Source organism: Musa acuminata, chromosome BXJ1-1 (genome assembly GCF_036884655.1).
Source record: "Musa acuminata AAA Group cultivar baxijiao chromosome BXJ1-1, Cavendish_Baxijiao_AAA, whole genome shotgun sequence".
Taxonomy (NCBI): Eukaryota; Viridiplantae; Streptophyta; class Magnoliopsida; order Zingiberales; family Musaceae; genus Musa; species Musa acuminata.
This window is the reverse complement of record NC_088327.1, coordinates 8,112,207-8,134,968: the sequence shown is the minus strand read 5'-3', so window position 1 is coordinate 8,134,968 and position 22,762 is coordinate 8,112,207. Positions and strand designations below refer to the sequence as shown.

The window sequence follows — 22,762 nt, the reverse complement described above, 5'->3', positions numbered from 1 at the left end:
TATATGGTATTTTGAGACTTGCAATACTGGATTATTAAAAGATGATCAATATTTTGTCACGAATAAATCTATATAAAGTATGTTTGATGTGATATTGTGTATGTTGATACTTTTTTTTTTTTTTCATGTTTTTGTATAGTATATAGACTGTTTGTAATAGGTACGGTTTCATTTTGATTACCTTTATAGTCGTCTTAGACCTGTAATTTTAGGTTATGTGTGATCAGAAGTAAAAATATTTAAAAATAAATTATATAATAATCATTTTGAGTTTTTTTAACTTCACTGGTGCAAAGTATCATCCATCACAACATCTTCAAGTTACCCCGATGACACATGACTGGATGAGCCTTAGGGTGGTGTCCAAGGTTGGTTCGTTGCATTGTTCTGTAGCAATATAATGTAGGCATTTGTGAGAATTTTTGGCCTCGGTGGATCACCTTGGGCTCTTTATCATATAATCGTTCGAAGCTGATAAAGTATATGTTTATAATTTGCATTGTCTATGAAGTATTTATTAAAATATCTACTTATGGGATCCTGAGTTAAACGTTTCTTTTAACATGTCTTCTCTTTTAAAAGTTCTTAATGGACCATAAAAGGTTTTGGAGAGATTGATCTTTTCCGAACGGACATGCAAGCATGTTGCACGACTCAGGCAAAATCAATTAAGTTCGTGATAAATAATATTAGAGCTGGACAAGCATACTTAAAAACACTTGGCATGCAAATATGAGAGGCCTAACAGGATTACATTGAGGGCAGTTAGCACGTGTGATCGTTTGAGGAAAACAGACATAGAGACATAGGAAAAAGAATCGCTTAAAAGAACGGGCATCTGAGATTAACATTCATGAATGTGTTGAGAAACTCGGGACGACATCATATGCGCAGCGGAATAACAAAAATAAAAATCTCATATTTCCACAGAAAATATTTTCTTGTCATCGCGCGAAGATTGATATGTAAAAACTTGTAAAACAAAAAAACCGTGCATGTTAAGGGATGTGTTTTACCTAGGGAGATCGTATGTCCTTAAAATCCTACAAATCTATGGGAGAGGATGAAGGAGGTCAACTGTCCTCCTCTTTAGCGGTGATCCACACGACAGGGGTTACGAAGACACTTCTTAAATCATTGCACAAACCTCCTCTTCACGCGCACCATGAGAACCAACAAAAATCAACATAACTCGATTAACTCCACACTTGAGTTAGAGTTTGTGGCGAGTTGAAGTAACAATGACAGATCAAAGTTTGACTACTCAATGACATTAACGGAGAGCAGTTGGAAGCTAAGGGAGGTGAGTTGTAGCTAAAGCAGAAGATTGAAGATTCAATAAATGTGAAGAGATGCAGCATTCGCAAAGACATCGATGAGGACGTCGATAGAATAAATAGAGGAGAATGTCATAAATAAATCTAGACAAAGGGTATTCAATATAATGTTTGTGTATATCTGTGTTCTTCAATTTCATCCTTTACATAGCATATAGAGGGCTTGTAGTAATCTTGAGTAGTCTTGACAATCTCATTTTTGTTAGTTTTTGTGGGCATCTTAATCATGTAAACACATATTATGTGCAATTGTCAATGTAAAACAAAGTATTAGCCAATACAACAATCTAGAGTTACTCAGGTGACACATGTTGGATGAGCTTTTGAGATACTGTCTAGGGCTGGTCAATTATTTTATTCTACAATAGTATCATGTAAGTACTTATGAGAACTTTTGATTATGATAAACTACCTTGGACCCTTCATCACATTAAAAACTTATGAAGTCTATATTTATAATTTACATTGTGTATCAGTTACTTGTTGAATATTTTTTTAATTCATCTTCGATAAGAAGTTAACTCTTTGCATATGAATATAATTTAGAGAATGTACATAGTTGCCCCCGAGTATCGAAGGGCAGCATAATTAGGAATAGGTGTGGATTTCTTCGTTGCATTGTTTATGTTGCTGCTATGGTAGCGGTCAAATTTGTCCATGTCCAACAAAATAAGAAGTTTGTCCAAGAACCAGAGTTCCTACAATTAAACCAGTACTAATGAATGAGTCATCCTCGTTAATTATAATTTTGTGCTGTCATTCCTTTTTCTTTTTTCCCCTATTAATTGCTGCTTTCCCCAGTGGTTGGCAGTGCAAGTTGAATTTGGTAGTATGACACTTTTCTTGATGATCGATGAGAAAGGGTAAAGTGGTATCTGAATCATTAAAAGTGTGTTGTCTTTATTTTCCTGGATAAGACAGGTTGCTGAGCACACAAGGAACCCTTAGCGTGGATAATACGGTAGTTCATATAAGAGATTTTATTTATCTTCTGGTGGGCCTAAACCATATCCATTTTGCCACGTGTTGGCCTACCACTTTTTTTTTTTTTCTTTTTAGGCTGAGGTCTTTTATGTAAAAACTCATGCAATTTTTTTTAACTAATAATAAATATATAATCAGATATATATCTTGTCATGTCAATACTATACAAAGCCGATTGGAGAAAAAAACTTAGACAATATGACACCCACGTTGACACGAGTCTAATCTAAGAAATACTTCAGGTCGGTTACCAAATTATCTTCCTTACGAAATTTTTATGGGAATATTTTTGAAAGTTCAGCTTGGATCAGTTACGAACTCTCTCCCATGTGAAATATTTACACGAATATTCTCGAAAGCCTAGGGATAGCTCAATTCAGTTATGAATTATCTATTGTAGAATATTCATAAAAATATTTTCGAGAGTTTAGGGGATAACTCGGGTTGATTATAAACCATCTTTCTTATAAAATTTTTATCAGATATTTAATTTTTTTTTAAGATCAAGTATAAAAACACACCCTAAACTTTTATGGGAAAAAAAAAAAAAATAAATCTCTGTACTAACTTAAGTGTCGTCATTTTGGATGACTCCAAGTATACATCGTCAATGTTAATGATATTTTTCCCTCACACTAACAAACACAATCATTTCATCCAACGTTTTAGCACATCTAATCTCGTTCCCTTTCTTCTTATATATATATATATATAGTGAAATCTTTTTCCTTTTGTTTTGACATGCTTAGAACATAGGGCGAAAAGACAGATCACATTGCTGGACTCCACTGATCTGAATCCACTCATCTTGGGATAAAAACATGAAGTTTGTTGAAGATGTGAAGAGATAAATAATGAGTTAATGAATTGTGTTATTCCCGTGAACAAAATTGCCCATTAAATCATTCTCAGATGACTGGGGATTCGTACAATAACAATGTAGTAATTGATTGTTCTTTAATGCTAAATGACTGTTAATTAGGCCAATGAAGTTTGGTAGGAACTACATCTAATGTATCAGAAGTTTTAGCTCGTAGAGACTACCATGCAATTACTAATTATGTGAAGCAGATTCCTTTGTTTGTCTTTTAGATTTCTATTCTGATATCTACTTCCTATTCCATAGCTGGTGCAATAAGATTGCATCTACGATGATCATGTAACTTTTCCTGAATTGAGATCCTCATTGATATACTTACACTTTCCCCTTTGACATTTCGATTCAATCAAATTTCGTCTTCACCACTCACTTTTGTCAAAAAAAATCCTATAAATATTACTTTAGAAATAGATTAAACTCTGTGTAAAGGGGGTTTGAAGAGTGTATTTTTTTTAACTATCATTTTTTTTGTTTTGTATTTTCTCTAAGAAAATACAAAAAAGAGTTTAAAAGAGGTATGTGTTAGAAACGAAGAGGCTCTGATACCATGTTAAAAAATATCTTAGCAAGATGAGAGGTATCAAAAAAATAAAAAAAAGTATCGAGGAGAATAGAAAATCTTCAAAAATAAAAAAATGATTGAATATATAGATGTTGGAGTATAAATCAAACTTTGTGATTAGACAAGATTTTTGGTTTAAGAGTCTTAGGTAAACTAGGAATCCTTACCATAGTTGAAGTAAAAATTTTGAGTCTCTCCTCTATAAGTAAAGAGCTCCTGCATGCTTTAGGCATACAATTTGGGTGGAAAGATTAAGTAGAGCTTATGCTTATATATCTAGAGTTTGAATGAAAGATTTGAAGTTTTATGTTCAATAAGATTTTTTGATTTTTGAAGTATTTTTATATTCATCTAGAGCATATGCTTAAATACTCCTATATGATTTGTTAATGCCCACCACCCTTACTAGAGATTTCCTATTATGATATTAAAGATTTTTGATTTCTAACATGGTATCAAAGCTTTGATTAGATCCTCTTAGAGAGAGAAATAGATTTATAGAGAGAGAAATAACACTATTTAAAGAGAAATAAAACTATAGAGAGAGAAATATGACCATTTTAGAGAGAGAAACCTTGATGTTAGAGAGAGTCATAGAGAAAGAAAATTAGAAGAGAGAGAGAGAGACTCTAAAGAGAAAATCTAAGGAGAGAGAAAATTCTTAAGAGAGAAATTACTAGATCACTATAACATTGATTAATTGGCAGAGAAAGATCAACATATTTTAAATTTGAGTACTTAAAAAAAAAAGATTGAAAGCATGGATGATGATTTATTTTGAATCTTATCACCTAGATTTAATGGGAAAAATATTAAAGATAAAAAATATGATAAATTTTTTTCTTTGGTCAGAATGTTTAAAAGCAATTATCTTGAATAGTTTTAAAGATGTGATAAGCAATACAGATTTTAAGTTATTCTTTGAAGAATAGAAAGAAAAGTTTATTTTTAACTAAGAAGAAAATAAAAAAAAGCATTGAAACTTTTCTCTCAATCAATACTAGATGAAAGTATTATTTCATGAATCTCTAAAACATGAAAAGAAACTTGGTTGATATTAGAAGATATTTATAAAAGAGGTATATATCCTTTCATGAAGATAAATTAGAAAAATTGTATAACATAGAATTTGAAGACAATGAAAATATCTCAATTAAAGATATTAGGATTAAACAAGATTTAGACTATGACTTAGATAATATTAATTTTCTTAAAGTAGATGATTTTAATTTAATTAGAAACATAAAAGTGGTTTTACCTCCATATATAAAAGATTTTACTCGGCTAGTAATTAAAGATTTAGAAGACGATAATTAAATTAAGAATTATCGAGCTAATTTTGAGGAAGAAGATAATTACAATAAATTTGAGCATAACTTTTGTATCTCATCAAATTGAAAAGTAAGAATTAGTGTAAACATTTCATCCATCATCTTTATTAAAAATTTTATAGGGTATTAGAGATTTCCTAATAATCTCAATTATAATGTCATTTAGTCCTATATTGGGGCTATCCATTTAACACACACTATCACAACACGGGTAGGGGGCGTTAAGTGCAAAAGAAGCTACCACGAAAGTCGCGCTCAAGCGTGCCTCACTGCCGCTGGCCCTCATGCCATCGGCGCGCTATCATCCATGCCATCTGCGTTACTGCACGTGTCGCTGTCGGAGCCGTCGGATCCTCAGTCCCTCGCGACTCATGCGAAGGCGTCCGTGCCAATCATAAACCCAAACACGCGGCCGCACACGAGCGAAACCCTAGTTTCCCCCCATACCGCCCTCCCACGATACCCCCCGCCTCCGGCCGCCGCCGGCACCCGTCTGCCCGCCGCCGACGCTGCCCGAGGCCCCGCTGGCGGAGCGTGTCGAGGGATCGCCCGCGGCCCGCGATCATCCGAGCCCAATCGCTAGAGGCCGGAGCCGCCTCGGAGCCCCGCCGGGGAAATCTGGTCTCGTCCTCTGCCGGAGTGGAGGAGGACCTCCAGCAGAAGGATCCGGTAGTGGGGAACGAGCTCTCAACACCTCCGATTCGTCTCCCTCTCACCGATTCGATGTATCAAGAAAAGGACTGTCTTTTCTGATTTGTTCCGCTGAATTTCGTCACTTTGGCTTGGTTAACCGAGATCCAGTCGCAAGAGTCCGCAGAAGAACTCAAATCCACGTGGGAGATGGCGAAATATTTTGGCAAATTCGCTCTTTTTGATTTCGTGGTACGGTTGTGCCCATGTTGTCCAAGCTTAGATCCGCCCAAAATGTAAGGGGCGTCGTTTGCTAGATCTTTGAAGCTCAGGGAAGGAGCAGAAGCAGATAAAGATAGTAAATTTAGCAAGAGATGGCGCAAGCGATGGAGAAGTTGGGAGGGACGAGCGAGGAGGAAGAGGAGGAGGGGATGGACATGGACGTGAAGGAAGAGGATGACGAGGACGAGGACGGAAGGATCCGGGCGATGGTGGCCGGAGCCGTGGAGATCGGCGGCGGCGGCCGGTACTTCCTCGCCTTGCCGGACCTGCCGCAGGAGTCTGGGGACCGGGCGGACGCTCCTGCGTCGGCGTCGGGATCGGGATCGGGATCACGGCGGAGCAGGCCGGCGGAGGAGAAGGAGCGTACCAAGCTGCGGGAGCGGCACCGGCGCGCGATCACCGGCCGGATCCTTGCGGGCCTCCGCCGCCACGGCAACTACAACCTCCGCGTCCGCGCCGACATCAACGAGGTCATCGCCGCCCTCGCCCGCGAGGCCGGCTGGGTCGTCCTCCCCGACGGCACCACCTTCCCTTCTTCCCAGGTCTCCTCTCTCTCTCTCTCTCTCTCTCTCTCTCTCTCTCTTCCTCCCCCTCTTTTGCTTTTGTTTTCTGTTTTCGTTTTCGTTTCTTTGCCCCCTTTTTTTTGCCTCATCTGTTTATGAGAAGTAAACGCGAGGAAGAGAATTCTGGGGATGCTTATTGGTGGCTTTTGGTCATTTGGCGTTTCTTGACGTCTTACTTTGCCTATAAACCCCATCCACCACATCACATGCACTCTCGCTTCCTTCCATGTGCCACCCAAGCGATCCATTACACCACACGCCACCCCCCTCGAAGCTCTCCACATGCTCATAGTGAAGCATATGCTTGCTGCCATTTCTCCGCCAGTAACATAGGAATCAAGAAAAGAGTAGCAAACAGTGATCTTGATGGATCTACGCTTTGGCAAAACAGTAACCTTTCCGTGCCAATTGCGGCTCGACAGCCATCTGTGTCTCGCAATTCCACTTCCCAAAGTAGTCGATGATACTATAATTATTTCTCTTCTTGAGATGGGAGACATGCTGACGTTACTTCCGCCCATGGGCTTATTCTGCGCCGCCGTCTTGCAGGTCGGGAGGCCCGCCGCCGCCGCCGCCGTCGCCATCCCAGCTACGCCCACTGCCACAGCCGCCCCGCCGTCCCCTACTCCGCCCTTCAGGGGCATCGCCCCCGCCGGCGCCCTCCGCACGCTGGACCACCCCTCTGGCCGTCTTAAGGGCGTCTTCACCCCTCCCATCTCCGCTTACGACGGCCACTGCCGCAGCGTCGTCCCCGTGGCAGGAGCCAGCCGAGCTGGAGAAAAGGTCGCCGACAGCTCCCCTCTTATCGGCAGCAGCACCGACTCCGGCAACGACAAGCAGGTAGCAAAATTTGTTCTTGGCCCTGTTATTGACTTGGCATTCATCGATTTTGCTGCATTTACTGATCGTAGTGTTTGAAATGTAGTTGATGGATCTAATCCCCAGGATGCCGGATCGGGACTTTGCAGGCTCCCCTTATGTCCCGGTTTATGTTATGCTTCCTGTATGTTCTTGTAGCTGTGATTTTTATCTGATTAGATAAGATTACTATGACTTTTTAACTTAATCCTAGTGATTTTTTTTTTGCATATTTGTTTTTGTCTATTGTGATGATAGCTGGGTGTAGTCAATACGTATTGTGAGCTGGTTGATCCGGACGGTCTAATGGAGCAGCTGAAGAAATTGAAATCCATAGGGGTCGATGGTGTGATGGTAGACTGCTGGTGGGGGATAGTTGAGGCCCATATCCCGCAGCAGTACAATTGGAAGGGTTACATGCACCTTTTCCAGATTGTGCGAGATACAAAGCTCAAGTTGCAGGTAAACTTTTTTGTTTTCTTGTTATTTCATTTGCAGAGTTATGGACTCTCAGTGCATGGCTATTAATTTTTTTGGCAAAACAAATGCTGTTACTCTTGGCCAAAACTTTTGTAGTTTAATGCAACATGTGATTGCTTCATTTGTTTATCACCTCTCACATGAGCATCTGAGAGAATCTGTCTATGTATGCAACTGTGCATTCTAGTGAAGTTGGAGATAGAAGGTGGACACTTTTGCTGGTCTTTTCCACTAGCTATGATGAAGATTCCATTACTAGAACTACAATTTTGTTATGGTACCTAACTAGACAACTTTTGTTATAGATTTATATAATATGTGCAAATGTGCAATACATATACTCTCTTAATAAGCTCCAGGTGAGGTTCAAGCTGAAATTTGTATGGTGTCTTAATTGTTCAGCAATGGGCCCTCATCTTCAACAGGCATGACCTGTAAAACTCCATCTGTTTTATCAGACATGAGAACCAAACTGGTCTGCCAAATTGTGAACCTTAATTTCCAGTAGTGGCAGAGCTATCTTGGAGTTTCTGTATGTAAACAAATGTTGATTATTCTTTTGCTAACCTCTCAAAAAGATATTAGCCCCCTGTAATTCATACAAAGATTTTGTGAAGTATATGATTTGTAAGATCAGGGGACTTCTTAAATCTGACCTAAAGTTTCTCTCTTCCATCTTAAATATGCTTCTATTACGTTGAACAGTACAATATGTTCTTACATTGGAGATGTACTTATAATCTTGTACTTGTAGAGCTACATATAGAGGCTTTTCTTTGAAAATGGAAGGAACTGATTGTCTAAGCATGTTTTCTAGGCTAAATTTAAATGTGGCTTAAATGTTGAGGTGGGTTATTTGGGGTGACAATATTGGGTAATTAAGACAAGCTGTGGCTGGTAAGGATTTTTTTTAGGACTTCTTCTGGGTAACCTGAATACTGATTAATTATCATATCAGTTCAATAGCAACTTGTGTTTATATATTTACTTAATCTTAATTGTCTCTAATTTCTTGATTTTCCCTTTTACACCAAAAGTTTGTAGCATCCATATACTCTTTGCAGATAATGCAAACCACCTGGTGTGCTTGATCTGATAATTAGATTCTTTTGTTCTTTCAAGGTTGTCATGTCATTTCATGAATGTGGAGGTAAGGTTGGAGATGATATATGTATTCCTCTGCCTCAATGGGTGGCAGAAATTGGCAGAAGCAATCCAAACATTTATTTCACAGATTCAGAAGGAAGATGCAACCCAGAATGTCTTTCTTGGGGTGTGGACAAGGAAAGAGTCTTACTAGGCCGAACAGCACTTGAGGTATTCATCTTCAAAATGAACATCATTGTGTTCTCTATATTAGTTAAGAGAACTAAGAGAATTTATTGACTCTTAGAAGTACTGGTAGGCCAAACCTGTGCCAGCATTATCTTTGTACTTCGTTTTCATTCATCATATATGGATATATCCATTCTTCCTTTTGTATTATCATAAGAAGGTTTTAGTTTGTATATGGTCCAGAAGGGGAAAAGTTTCAAAGACTAACCATAGTCTCTATTTTCACTACAATTTAAATTCAAGAATACATAATCAATGGAAGGATTTTTGGTTATGTACAGAGGATAAAGTGTTTTGACCTTTGATGTTTCTTGCATAACTAGAAAGAATGGGACTCGGGAAAATGAACTAAAATCTAAAAGATGTGTGGAAATTTCATTGGATTTTTTTATGGTAAGTCAAAGTTAAATATGCTTAGTTGCTATTTATTTTTTATAGTTAAATGAGCTTTGCACACTAAAGTAATGGCTGACTTGTATTTCACTTTATTCTGAATTTATTTTGGTTTATTCACAGGTCTCTTTTTTGGATGGACAGAGGTCACTGTTTTATAATATGCCAAATGACTGAAGTTTGGACATTAATCTTTTAATTCTTATTAAAATTTCTTGTAGGTCTATTTTGACTTCATGAGGAGCTTCAGGGTAGAATTTGATGAATTCTTTGAGGATGGTACTATCTGTGAGATTGAGATTGGGTTAGGTCCTTATGGAGAGTTACGTTACCCATCTTATCCTGTGAGGCATGGATGGAGATATCCTGGCATCGGAGAATTTCAGGTAGGCGCTATCCCAAATTTTCTCCTCCCTTAAGTTGTACAATGAATCTTCTGACAGCCGCAGGTAATTACAGAGAGTTGAATTTTTGTTCTCTTCCCATTGTTGTCTCAACTTTCATGTCAATATACTTTGCACTCCTGTTGGTTACTGTTTAAGCCACTAAACATCTTTAATGTGGATCATCTCTGATATTTATTGATGATAGTTCTCTTTTCCAGTGTTATGATTCGTTCTTGCAGAAAAGTTTGAAAAAAGCAGCAGACGCTAGGGGCCACTCTGTATGGGCAAGAGGACCACACAATGCAGGTTCCTATAACTCCCAACCTCATGAAACCGGATTCTTATGTGATGGAGGAGAATATAATAGTCAATATGGTAGATTCTTTCTTGGTTGGTACTCGCAAGTGTTGGTGGAACATGGTGACAGTGTATTATTTCTGGCTAAATTGGCCTTTGATGGCTCATCCATTGCTGTTAAGGTCAGTTTCAATTGTTGGTTTATGAAAAAACGCTTTCTCATTTGTCCTTCATAAACATATATAGAAAGCAACTTTACTTGTAATGGCATTAGTTTTTTTAATGATTAAACCAACAAGTAACTGCTTCACATATTCATGTGGACTTGGCTGGAATGATTTTACTTTGAATTCTAGGTTTCTTCCCTAACCTAGGAAAGTTTGTCTAGATGTCTGGACTAAACAATTTTGTCAAGTGAACCTGGTGTTTGTAAAGATGGGTTAGTCTGAAGAAAAATGCTTGTCCTCAACGTCTTCATTGTTTACTTGCAGCTACTTTGTTTCTTAATAAAACAGAGAACCATGTAGTTTTTCCTGGATTCCGTAGAATTTAGTTTATTTTCATTAATCCATGTTAATATAATTTGTTTCACTACTTAATGTCATGGTCTTATCCAATATGTTGGAGTTTCATGTTTGTATCTGTGCAGTTCTTGTTTATCTATTTTGAAGAAATAACCTTGTTTCTAATTCATTAGTTTAATATTACCTTTTCTGATTGAAACAGATATCTGGTATCCACTGGTGGTATAAAACAGCGAGTCATGCTGCTGAATTGACTGCTGGTTTTTACAACCCATGTAATCGTGATGGCTATGCTCCAATAGCATCAATGTTAAAGAAGCATGGTGCAGCTTTGAACTTCACTTGTACTGAATTGCACACATTGGATCACTATGAGGACTTTCCAGAGGCAATGGCGGATCCTGAAGGTTTGGTCTGGCAGGTAGAAAGTCCCAAAGGCTAACATTTATAGTTTCTTTCAAAGCATATTTGTCCCCCATGAGCAGCACATGTTAATATTTGGTTTTAATATGTTTATGATCTAGGACAGCAATCCTTGTGAGAAAACTCAACTTGTAGAAACATTTTTTTTTTTGGCAAATGCTACATCTTGGTACGAAGAATGACTTGGTCTCAAGTGTATATAGAACCAAGATTCTGGTTACTGCTTATTTTCTTATCTACATGTTTATTCCTCATTATTGTATTCAAATGACCACTTCAAATCCTTCACCTCCTAAAATATTCATTAGTTGGGACAGTTAATTCAACAATTTAAAGCTTGCCATTTCACTTTAAGTCTTTCCCTTTCTATCTGCATGCATCTTCCTGGTAATCATGTTAAAAGTCTAACCTAAGGGTTCTCATAAATTTTGAGAATTATAGTGCTTCTGATCCAATTAACATTCACTTGTGCTCATAATTTGTATAACCAAGTACATGTACGGGAGGCACACACAACAAGAGTTTGTCATATTGCCATACTCCTAACACCATTGATATTTGACATCAGCATATCAGACAACAAACATAGCCCATTGTTTTCTGTAAGCATAACATGCTCAATGATTTACTTTTGAGTTCTTTGATCAATTCATCCTTTCAAGATAATCCAAATCACAAGGACAAATTGGGACGGGCAAACCAAAACTAAGTAATAAAGAAGCCTTTAGGGTTTAAAAAGGTGGTTGTTTTTTCTAGATTCTATTTTTGGCGCCTGGTAAAGAGCATAGAGGTAGAGTTAAACAAGGGGAATTAGTGCTCTTGGAATTGAAAGTGGCATTATCTAGGGCGCCGGCTGGAGGTAGAGAATGAAGTGATTATTTTATGATTGACAGTGAATATCACAGGGAGGAGCAAAGTGACATGAAGGAAGCCACCGATGGTTGCTGCCGTTGGCTTTGGGAAGAATGCATGGAGATACGATGGTTTCTTTTCCATAGGGTCTTCAATTGACCCAAATGAAATGTATTTGAATAATTAATATATGATATCGCTACTCTTTGGATGTTTTAAGTTGCTTCAGGTTTTGACTGGCTTCTTTAGGAGTGTCTCTAAATCTGCTGTCATATATACACAGCAGTGATGCTATTGTTTATATGAAACTTTTGGGAATGATAGAGATATAGACAATAGACTTGACTCATGAGCTAGTGATGGTATCTAAGGGTTCTTGCATGATGTATAGTATTAAAATCAGCTTATCTTCTTTTTTTGTAATTTACATGGCACTGTAATTTCATAGAATAAAATACTACAAAAGAACTCTAATTTAGAATAAATAATTAATATTCAGTTATCTCTGTTGTTTCAAACTTGTTGTCAGTTGTAGGCATCTGACTTGCATTACATGGATTTAGATCATGTCTCGGTCTTGTGTGTGGTCTCTTGTATCACATTTTTAACTAGTGGTATGTTATTAGTATGCATATGCATGCTGGTATGGTGTTGTACTACCCATTGACGTACATTGTCTCTCTACTAATTTGTTGCTACAAGTTGCATGGACAATGGTATACCTGTTGTGGCTAGGGAAATGCTCTTTGCTTCTATGACAGAGACAACTAAAATGAACTCAGTTAAGATAGATAAAATGAGCTCTGATGTAGGATACGTAATTAAATTCTTGATTCTGTTGTCTTGAACTATCCTCCTTATTGGCGTCTGACTTCCATTTCATGGCTTTACATAACTTATCCTTCTTGTCTACTCTTCATAATCACTACTAAAGCTGGGGATGTGGAACTATTGTCAAAGTTCTGTTATTGCATGCGTATTAATTATATTCTGTACTACTCACATTGACTTGTTACTGACTTTGTTGCTACTGTCAGGTACTGAATGCTGCCTGGGATGTTGGTATACCTGTGGCAAGCGAAAATGCTCTCCCCTGCTATGACAGAGACAGTTACAATAAGATATTGGAAAGTGCCAAGCCACTGAATGATCCTGATGGACGGCACTTGTCATCTTTCACCTTTCTTAGGCTAAGCCCAGTTCTCATGCAAAACCACAACTTATTAGAGTTCGAGCGCTTTGTCAAACAAATGCATGGTAAACACAGCAACTTTTTTATACTGTATTTGGAGAATTTTTACAAACAAACAAGTATCTTTTCTGGAAGTCTAAATCATTCCAACTCTGATGATAGTTTTTCTAAAGAAGTTTCCTATGCCCCTGTTGGGTGCCTAATCTGTATAATGCATCATGGTCAATCATGCTTTGATCCCAAGAATAAAATTTTATGCTGCATATGCCTTATTTCATAACTAGATAAAACTAGTGTTTTAAAGCTCTTTTAGTCTTCACATTGCCCATCAAATTCTTTACCTATAAACCTGCTACAACTAGCTATCGGATGCATTATATAAAATATTTTGTAATGGTCCATGAATCAAATTTGGCAAATAGACTAATATTTATCACTTTTTCTTTGTTATGTGCCTTAGAGACAATACTTCTCTCATACAGAAATGAAGTCTTCCCATGATAATTAAGGTACAATATAGGAATTGGATGTGTGGAAAATTTTCATTTTCATTCGTCTTATGCTTTACAAATTGCATTATCATATCCATTTTTCAAAATCTTAGATTTGGATTGTCTTGAAGAGTTGTCTTGAGGCTGTGTTTTGGAACCCTCAGTCACCCTGCCAAAAAACGAAAAACACCCACCCCTGCCCACCTATCCACCACTCTTCTTTCCCCTCACATGGAGTTAGGATTCTCATGGATATGATGTTTATTTATATATTTCTATGAATCATGAGGTTACTGTAAATAGCTAGTTTATATTTCTTATTACTAAATTTGTTGATCTCTTATTTTATTTCATGAAATATTTCTTTTGGTAAGGAGTCCTGAACTATTTGCTTAAGGACTATCGTCTAGGATAACGGTTAGTTCTAAGAGGAGGATACCAAAAGAGATTAGGATGGTAATGAAGGATGTGGAAAAAAAAGAAAACAAAAAGAAAAAATCTAAAGCCATTAGATTGTTAGGGAGATATTAAATGCTAGAGAATAAATCAAAACTTGGACAGCTGATTGAGGAGTGTGGAGATCATATGGCACTTCTGAATTACGTGTAGAGAATGAAGTGCCACAAGAAAAATTCGTGAAGTGGTTTGCGCTAATAGGGCAAAAGTCTTTTTAAGTCTTTTACACACTTCTAACTTGGATGGTGCTCACTAGCAAAATCCTCTGATTGAAGCGAAGATGTTTGTGCTCTCTTTTCATAACCCATAAGACTTAATTGCAACTATGATGTTCGTTATAAAAGTTGGCTAATGGAATCTATTGAAGTGGCAGTTATCTTTAATCATTTGTTCATCCACATTCGTATTTGTTGTGTAACATTGCTATTATTCTCATGCAGGCGAGAGTGTTCCAATGTGTAGATGACGAGGGGGTTGAAGCCCTAACTTGTTATCAGCTTCATCCCTCCCCGAAGGTAATATACTTCTTGACAGATGTAGGACACCTTTGTTCATTCGCTGTAGTAGCTTAAGGAGACTCTTTCCAGATCATGAAAATAATTTTTATAAGCAATGTCATGATGGAGCCATATTGCAATTCCTTTGATATCTATGAAAGAGGTGCTGTATTTACTTGGAAGGAAATGGGGAGCTCCAGTTCTGTAAATTCATTGTATGTCTTAATTTCCAGGAAATGTCAACAAAGTCTTACGAGTCCACAACTTCATCCTGCAATCTAACCTAGTTAAACTGGTGACTCTCTGGGGTCATCTTTGTTCATACTCAATGAAACAAGCATATATAATTGATTCCGAAAGATGTTAGATTCTTGTTGCACAAAAGTTTAATTCTTCTTTGTTTATAAATCCAACCTTCTTTTAAGTGCATTAAGAGATTCTGAGCAGGCCATTTTGTGATTACCTGTTTCTTTGGATTCGCCTGTTGATTTATGATGATTTCATCATATTAAAGTTAATGAATCAAGAACATTTGACCTATGGATTACTGGTTGGAAGTGTTGGTTGGTGCAGCGATTAATCTGTAGTTTCTAAGGTGACTTTCTCTAAGAAGCTAAATGTTTCAGTCAAACTTGTGATGAGTTAGTGCAAGAATAGGCTCTTAATGCATGCATTACATTCTTCATTTTGGGCAAAGAATGTGCAACATGAGAAGCAAATTACTTCAATCACACAGTAATCATGGCTAACTCTTCTTATCTGGTCGTAGTTCAACTTTTGTGGGAACCAAAAGTTTTCCTTCAACCCCCAAAAATGAGTTGAAGAAATAGACGGAAGATGAGTTGCATTAAGCGTCAATGTTATTACACATCAACTGAAATAATATAGAACCAACAGAAAGTTTGAGACATCATCTTTATCTTCTTTTACTCGCTCATACATGCATCAAGAATATGAAAAATAGATGACTTATTGACAGCAAAGAAAAAGAGAAACAAAGATGTCCACAAGTTGTTGAGCACATGAAAAACTGGCAAATGCCAACCATGCGTTGACAAAAAGAAGTTTCAACCGTTTGATGTCGATTTGCGAAGCACCATATGTCCGGATTCATCCTTCTCAAAAATTCGCTCGATCAGCTCATTCCAACTCATCCTTTGCCGGCTCCTGGTAGAGGAGGCCTGCGAATCATCATCTTCCGCCTCACTAGTTTTCTCATCAAATGTGCCATAGGCTGTTGGCGAAAAGGCATCTGGAACAGACAATGTAACGGCCCTTCTTAGGGCTGCCTTGTGCTCCTCTCTGTGTTCTTTGGCTAGTGTTTCCTGCCTCTCCATCCTCTGCTTTGCTGGAATGTCCATGGTCTGTTCCTTATGAAATATCATCTGCATTTGATATATTAGGGTTTGTAGCATGGTTGATTCAATTGAAATCTGACAAACACGTTATGGAACACTCGGATAAAAAGAGTGCAAGGACATGAATGAACAGAACTTACATCTAAGGCCCTCTGCGCTTCTTTCTCTATCCAAATTATAGCATGATCAGATGTGGCATTGCAGGAAAGAACGATATGCTCGAATCTCCCATCGACTGGTACTGCTGTTCGTACAACCGGTGGATATCTTCCAAACCTTTATCAAATTGAGAAGCATAATGTCAAGCTATATTATTATACCATAACTCTGTCTAATAACATCATCATCAGATTATTAACTTCTTTAATCGTGAAATTGTAAATCTTAGCACCTATATGCTTCGGCATTAATCATACTTAATCAATGATGGATGTTCCTCTTTCTGCCATCTCAATGACAAGGATATAATTGTTATAATGCAATTAAAACATAATAAATATTAATCCAGTGACTCACAAAGAGACACTGATATTAATTATGAAAACCAACACGGACCGAAAAAGGTTCTTGATCATATCTTTCTTTAGTTAACAGATATTAATCCAGTGACTCACAAAGAGACACTAAATAGAAAAGAAAAAATTGGAAAAAAAATAGAAAAGAAAAACTAAGGAAAACATGGATGGGACAGATCCAACAGACTAGTCAGATGGATATGGTGTACAATAAAATCACAGGAGGTTCTCAAATTATGCAAGCTGATACACAAGTGGCTGGCAATGGGATGGATATGCTAAATCACAACTCTATCTGGATATGATACAGCTAATTCCATATAAAGCTATCATGCAAGCGCCTGTTCAACAATGAAGTAAAATAGATATGGTCCAGAACAAATAACCGATGCAGATAAAATAAAGGCAAGAGAATGGTAGTATACTAACTGAAGCATAGGACTGAGAAATAATGTTTTCTTAGACTGGCTGCTTACTACTAATGAAGAGAAAAATTGAATGTGTGTGTATATATATACACACACACACACACACACACATTGTAAATAAACAGAGTGCCACTCACCAGAATGATAATAAAAATAAAGGTGGCAAAGTTCAAGAGACTGAATGCCAAAAGAATTAACTGAAGTACTGATGCCATGTTACATATGGATGTCAAAAGATATTGTTAATGATGCATAATAATGCTGATTCCCAAGTTAAGATATCAGTTGCTAGTTCTGTTTACAAAAACAAAATAAAGTTTTTAAACACTAAAAGAGGCGAAAAACACATTTGTTCTGCTTAGATGGCCAGTGTCAAATTCAATATAAGATGACCAGCAATCTTTATAAAAAACCACACCTGAATGGTTTTCTTTCGACAATGTGATAAAGCCGACCGGGTGCATAAAGCCTTCTTGGATCTTTTAACTTCACATCTTCAGGAATACATGTGTCCCTCATGCATCTTAGGCATAGCAGACAAGGCAAGCTGTTGATGAAAAGACCATGCAATCTATCTTAAATAAATTTAACTCCATAAGTCCTATAAATAATCTCATAAGAACAGAACAAAACTTGAAAACCAGAACAAACTCTACTTAGCAATCAATCACAACTTTTCTGCAGTCGACACCATTAACTAAATTAAATGGTAATTTGTATGTAACTAATCTAAGCTGTCATACATGTTTAAAGAAATTTTAACTAATTGTAATTTGTATGTAACTATGTATCAATCTTCAGATAAACCTATCTTTGGCTTAACACTGGGCTAATCTAAAGAATAAATAATAATGAAATGCAAACCTGAAAAGAGTAAGGAATTCTCAAGTTCAAAAGATGAACAACAAGCTTTAAATACTAGTTCTTCAATGTTTTACCAAACTTTTCATCATACAAGTAGTTTTGGAGATACCATAAAGCTGCTTGGTGAAGTATTAAGAAAAACAGTGAACAATGTTTTATAGGTGTTTCTAGAGATATTGTTTGATAAATAAGAGTATTAAGAAAAACTGACTAGAGACACTACTGCATTGCATTTACCAGAAGAGAGACTTGAAAATGTCTTCCAATGGAGTAGCTGTTCTAGGTAAGAAATCATCCTGGCATCAGAACACTCATAGTCAAGGTTGATATATAGAGAAAAGTGAATGAGGACTATATATCCAGGAAAAAAGTTTCAATATCCATAAAAATTTCTACACTAAAGAGATCAACAAAGTACCAAAAAGCAGCATGCAAGAAACTAGTTAAGCCAATACAAGTTATATAATAAAAATGTGATGTCATTAATTATATTTTTCTTTGGTTCAAAACTAGATCATATCACTTAGCCCAACAACTAAAGGGACTCTAACCAGCAAAACAAGATCTCATTTTGGGTGCCTCCAACTGTGACTATCAACCTAAAATATTATTGCCATTACAAACCTTAAACGAAAATTATTCAAGGGCAAGCAACAAATTAGACAATGTTATTCAATTAATTTTAATTTTGAAACTAATGTCATAATGGTCTAAGTCATAGACTCATGCTAGTACCAATTTATCAATTTTTTTCTTTAATGAATTTATCAAATGATTGAAATCATAAAAGAAGCAATCTTCCCACTATCGTGCAGGTTTATAAAAGTCAACATCCCCATAGAAGCAGAAGTGATCTTGCCATATTTATCAAACTACACAATTCAACAGCAATGTTACCAACGAGACAACTTTTTTCGAGATGGCCACAAAGATTAAGCTTCTTGAAAAATTTACCATGGCCAGTCATGACACTCCAGTCACAATACTATTTTTTAAGCCATGCGTTAGTCACAAGGCTTTAAGATGCTATGCAAATTTGGTGTCTCTTAACTTGTCCAGAACTAGTGGGTTTCCATAAATTAATGTAATTTTCTTAGACTGAACTTGTGCCCTAATGTCTCAACAAAAGCTCAATACCTTACAACCATCAAGTAGTTCTTCATGATGTTGTATAACTTATCTCAAAGAAACATTTCTGAAAATCATAAGCTAGTACATATAGTGGTAGTGAAACTTAGAAGTAAAGCACATCTTGTGGTCAAATTTAATAACTTACATCTTGGTAATTATTTTATCCTATGGAACTCCTCCTGAATTAGTTGGAACAGAGATATGCACATTTTTCTTGTAATATGTTAAAAATACAACAATTATCATCATGGACAATTAAAATGTGAGTGATTCATCCGAATACAGGATATCCATGATCTTCACAATGATGCTAAAGTCCTTAGCAATCAGAGCATGGATTATGACCAAAAGTACAGGATCAAATATGTGTAGGACATTAATTCTTGCACGAAAAGTCGAACAACCATGCAGTGGTATCTGTTGAATAAAGCATGCTATCGGTATGACCGTAAGTGCTATACTGCAGGAGAGTAAAGAAGGCAACACTTAAAATAATAAAAAAGACAACATTTAAAATTCTATAATTCTTTGAAAACTTGGTAGCTTGCCTTCTTGGTATCACCTTAGGAACTTTCTGTTGCTGCTTACCTTGAGGGTTCAGCAAAGGACAGTCCTATACTTATGCATAATGCAGTAATGCATAAATTTACTGAAAGAAAGCTCACCGCACATGAGTGAAACCAGATGTCTAGTAATAGCCTAAATATCTAATAGTGAGAACCTAAATGAAGATTTTAACAGCAAAATGATTTGCATTCTACAGTTTAGCTCATATGTTAATTTACTCTACAAAATATCCAAAATAGTCAAAATGTTCTCATAGTACATCTTAAGTTGCTTAGATCAATATCTTCTGTCTTCAAAGTTCATACATCATGGAGCAGTATCATTTCTTGACACTGCTCAGTCTGTTCTTCATAACGAATAAGTTACTAGAAAACTTTCATAATTTATATTTTGGTTTTTAAGTATTTCCGATTATTTTAAATGACTTCAAGATCAAAATAAATCTCTTTTGTTGGATATCAAGAGATATATCAGGAATTTGAGCTAAGAATTGTCAACTTCAAGCTAAACTAGTATCTTCACATATGATGGTTTTAGAAACATTGAGAATGGTGTCATGGAATTCATCCATCTTTTCAGATGATATAAAATCATTAATCCTTTAAGCATTATTTGATTTGTTTATTTCTCTCTTTCTATTTAAAGGAGTTTTCTCTTAGATACAATGTCTGTTGCAGTAAATCTACATGGAAATACAACATAAACAGATGATTGTTCATATACACAAGGAGAAGTCACATATTGTTGGTCCATCATTCAATAAATTCCATGAGACTAATAATGTACCATGACAAAATTCAAAAGTCATTCAACTGGATTTTGCAACAAAAATAGAATTGACATGGAGTTTGTCACTATCCACTGCAAGAGTTGATTAAGTCATGTGGAGTCCATCAGCAAGTTAAGTAGTATCCAAATGGATGCATGCTGTGAGAAAAGAAAAAGATGATCTTAACAGGCTAGAAAAAAAGTAAAAATATTTTCAGTGACACTTTATCAAACCAAATAAAAGAAGAGAACATTCAACAACAAGAATTGAGGGCATAAAAATTTCAGCAGAAGAGTTCTTGCCTGAAGTACAACAGAGTTAATTATATCTGCATATCTGACAGCCAGGTTTAACGACATACACCTTGCGGGCGCAATCGCAAAGCACCTAATCCTCTTCCTCTCCACATTTCCCAACTTGTCTCTGTTTTGGACGACCACCATGGCTAACATTGCGGCCACTCCCGACCCCAGAGAATGCCCCGCAAAAGTAAGCGTGTAGTTTGAATGCTTCTCCACCAGTTCTCTCAGGATATCACACTCGGCGTCCAATACCCACCCCGCCGCCTTCAGCAGGCCATTGTGCACATACCCTCCATCGAACTTCCTCTTCCCCAGGCTATTATCCAACAGGACGGCGTAGTCGCTCTCCTTGGCCAAGTTTAGGCCTCTCACTGCGACGACTATGTCGCAATGATCGTGATCGAGGTAGATCAGGTAAGGCGGTGCGCGGCGGTGAGTGTCCCGATACGACTTCTTGCGCACCACCCATCGGGGGTTCACGGCCTCCAGTCCCGGCAGCGCGTGGCGGGGGTTGTCGAGGTCGTCCTCGTAGTTGGCGAGGATGTAGCGGCAGAGGCGGGGCACGGGTTCGAACTCGTCGGCAGAGGCGAGGCCCCAGGTCTCGCTGTCGTGGCCAGCGCTGTGGAGGCAGCGCTTCCACGCCCAGCGGGCGCACGCCAGGCAGTAGACGCACTCGAGGAGGGGGATGCCGCAGACGATCGACATCGGCGGGAGTGCCTACCTACCGAGCATCGCCGTCGTCGCGGCAGCAATTTCCCGATAAAGGTGAGATTTTGACCCGGAAACACTGATAAAGGCAGGATCTTTCCGACGTGGGATGGATTTGGATTCGACTGGGGATCAAAAAAGATGAGATTTGGATCTTCTGCAGGGGTCAAAGTTTGGATCTTGGAACTGGAGAGAGAGAGGAGAGAGAGAGAGAGAGAGAGAGGAAGGGAGCACAATTCCGTGGCGAAGCAACGAAGAAAACTAGTCCCATTTCGTGTCTCCTAGGGGTAAATTTATGAAAATGCCCCTATATTTCGTTTATTTCCTACTTGAGGCATCCAACGCATTATTTTCATTCAATGACCCTATAATCCATTGTTTAACAGAAACACCATCCAAAACACACTAAACCGGTTTATTATATATATTATCTCTTATAATTAATTATATTTAGTATCTCAATCCTTATATTTTTAAAAATTATATTATAATTTTTATAATTATAAATATTAAATATTTAATCTCATTTCTCTCCTATCATGAAAATACTGTATATGTTGAATGGTAAATCGAAGTTGATAGAGTCCGTGCTATGGTAAGACCTACGATATTTTCATTAACAAAGTCAATGATACGAAGAGAAACGAGATTAAATATGATATTTTTATAAATATAATGATCATAATATAATTTTAAAAAATATAAGAATCAAAATATTAAAGATAACTAACGAATATTCGATCGAATTTCATACGAGGAATTAAAAATTTCGGAATGCTTTAATAACGAAGATTGATAATATTAAACAATAAGAATTGAAATATAAAATAGATTATATAGTGTGAATTTTATCTTTTTTAATCCAAATTCATTAAGAGATACTAAACTAATTTTGAGTATAGTATATTTTTAAAAAATAATTTTTATTTAGTTCTCACATAAACTTGAACATGAATTCTATCAACTATGTAATATAATAATAGATTTTAATAGTAAAAAAATATAAAATCTTTATTCATAGATTTGAATAGTCAAGGAATAGCTCAAACACAAATTCAGCGGATTGAATAGATCCAAATATCAATTAAAGAAAAGAAGGCATGTGTTTCATGAAAGTTAGGATTTGTGTCTTCATGCAATGCAATGATTGAAAGATCCATTTTCTCACTACACAACCAGCAATCAATCAGATGCTTGCACTTGTGGTCCAATCTCGTTAATTTTCAAAAAAGACAAAAAAGAAAGAGTTGAGATGATGGGTGATGTCACTTAAAAATTGTATTTACGAACATATTTCGCTTGTGGATTAAGGATCTAATACATATTTTAAATATGAATTAATATTTTTTTTAAAAAAATCATATTTA

The 22,762-nt window shown here is 36.9% G+C and overlaps 2 protein-coding genes across 3 annotated transcripts; one reads left to right on the top strand and one right to left on the bottom strand.

Moving 5' to 3' along the window:
- Positions 1 to 5,510: 5,510 nt before the first annotated feature.
- LOC135648866 (beta-amylase 2, chloroplastic-like) lies at positions 5,511 to 15,119 on the top strand. 2 transcript variants are annotated; one of them, XM_065166880.1, is made up of 10 exons: positions 5,511 to 6,548; positions 7,119 to 7,409; positions 7,495 to 7,572; positions 7,686 to 7,889; positions 9,030 to 9,224; positions 9,857 to 10,021; positions 10,240 to 10,500; positions 11,045 to 11,263; positions 13,155 to 13,374; positions 14,697 to 15,119. In XM_065166880.1, the coding sequence occupies exons 1-10, from the start codon at positions 6,099 to 6,101 to the stop codon at positions 14,720 to 14,722; spliced, it is 2,109 nt and encodes a 702-aa protein (XP_065022952.1). In that variant the 5' UTR covers positions 5,511 to 6,098; the 3' UTR covers positions 14,723 to 15,119. The 2 variants fall into 2 exon arrangements, with proteins under 2 accessions (XP_065022952.1, XP_065023007.1); XM_065166935.1 differs by lacking the exon at positions 5,511 to 6,548 and adding an exon at positions 6,608 to 7,022.
- Positions 15,120 to 15,580: 461 nt separating this feature from the next.
- Positions 15,581 to 21,638, bottom strand: LOC135648954 (uncharacterized). The gene is made up of 5 exons (XM_065167023.1): positions 20,688 to 21,638; positions 18,156 to 18,214; positions 17,473 to 17,601; positions 16,252 to 16,387; positions 15,581 to 16,138 (listed from the first exon to the last, which is right to left on the bottom strand). The coding sequence occupies exons 1-5, from the start codon at positions 21,390 to 21,392 to the stop codon at positions 15,821 to 15,823; spliced, it is 1,347 nt and encodes a 448-aa protein (XP_065023095.1). The 5' UTR covers positions 21,393 to 21,638; the 3' UTR covers positions 15,581 to 15,820.
- Positions 21,639 to 22,762: the final 1,124 nt, after the last annotated feature.

Coding starts and splice junctions, on each gene's coding strand:
- LOC135648866 (XM_065166880.1), top strand. CDS start 6,099: ATGGCGCAAGCGATGGAGAAGTTGGGAGGGACGAGCGAGGAGGAAGAG. Junction 7,410..7,494: donor ACTCCGGCAACGACAAGCAG/GTAGCAAAATTT, acceptor TTTGAAATGTAG/TTGATGGATCTAATCCCCAG. Junction 7,890..9,029: donor ATACAAAGCTCAAGTTGCAG/GTAAACTTTTTT, acceptor TGTTCTTTCAAG/GTTGTCATGTCATTTCATGA.
- LOC135648954 (XM_065167023.1), bottom strand. CDS start 21,392: ATGTCGATCGTCTGCGGCATCCCCCTCCTCGAGTGCGTCTACTGCCTG. Junction 18,215..20,687: donor TTAACTCTGTTGTACTTCAG/GCAAGAACTCTT, acceptor TTCTGATGCCAG/GATGATTTCTTACCTAGAAC. Junction 16,139..16,251: donor AAGCGCAGAGGGCCTTAGAT/GTAAGTTCTGTT, acceptor TATCAAATGCAG/ATGATATTTCATAAGGAACA.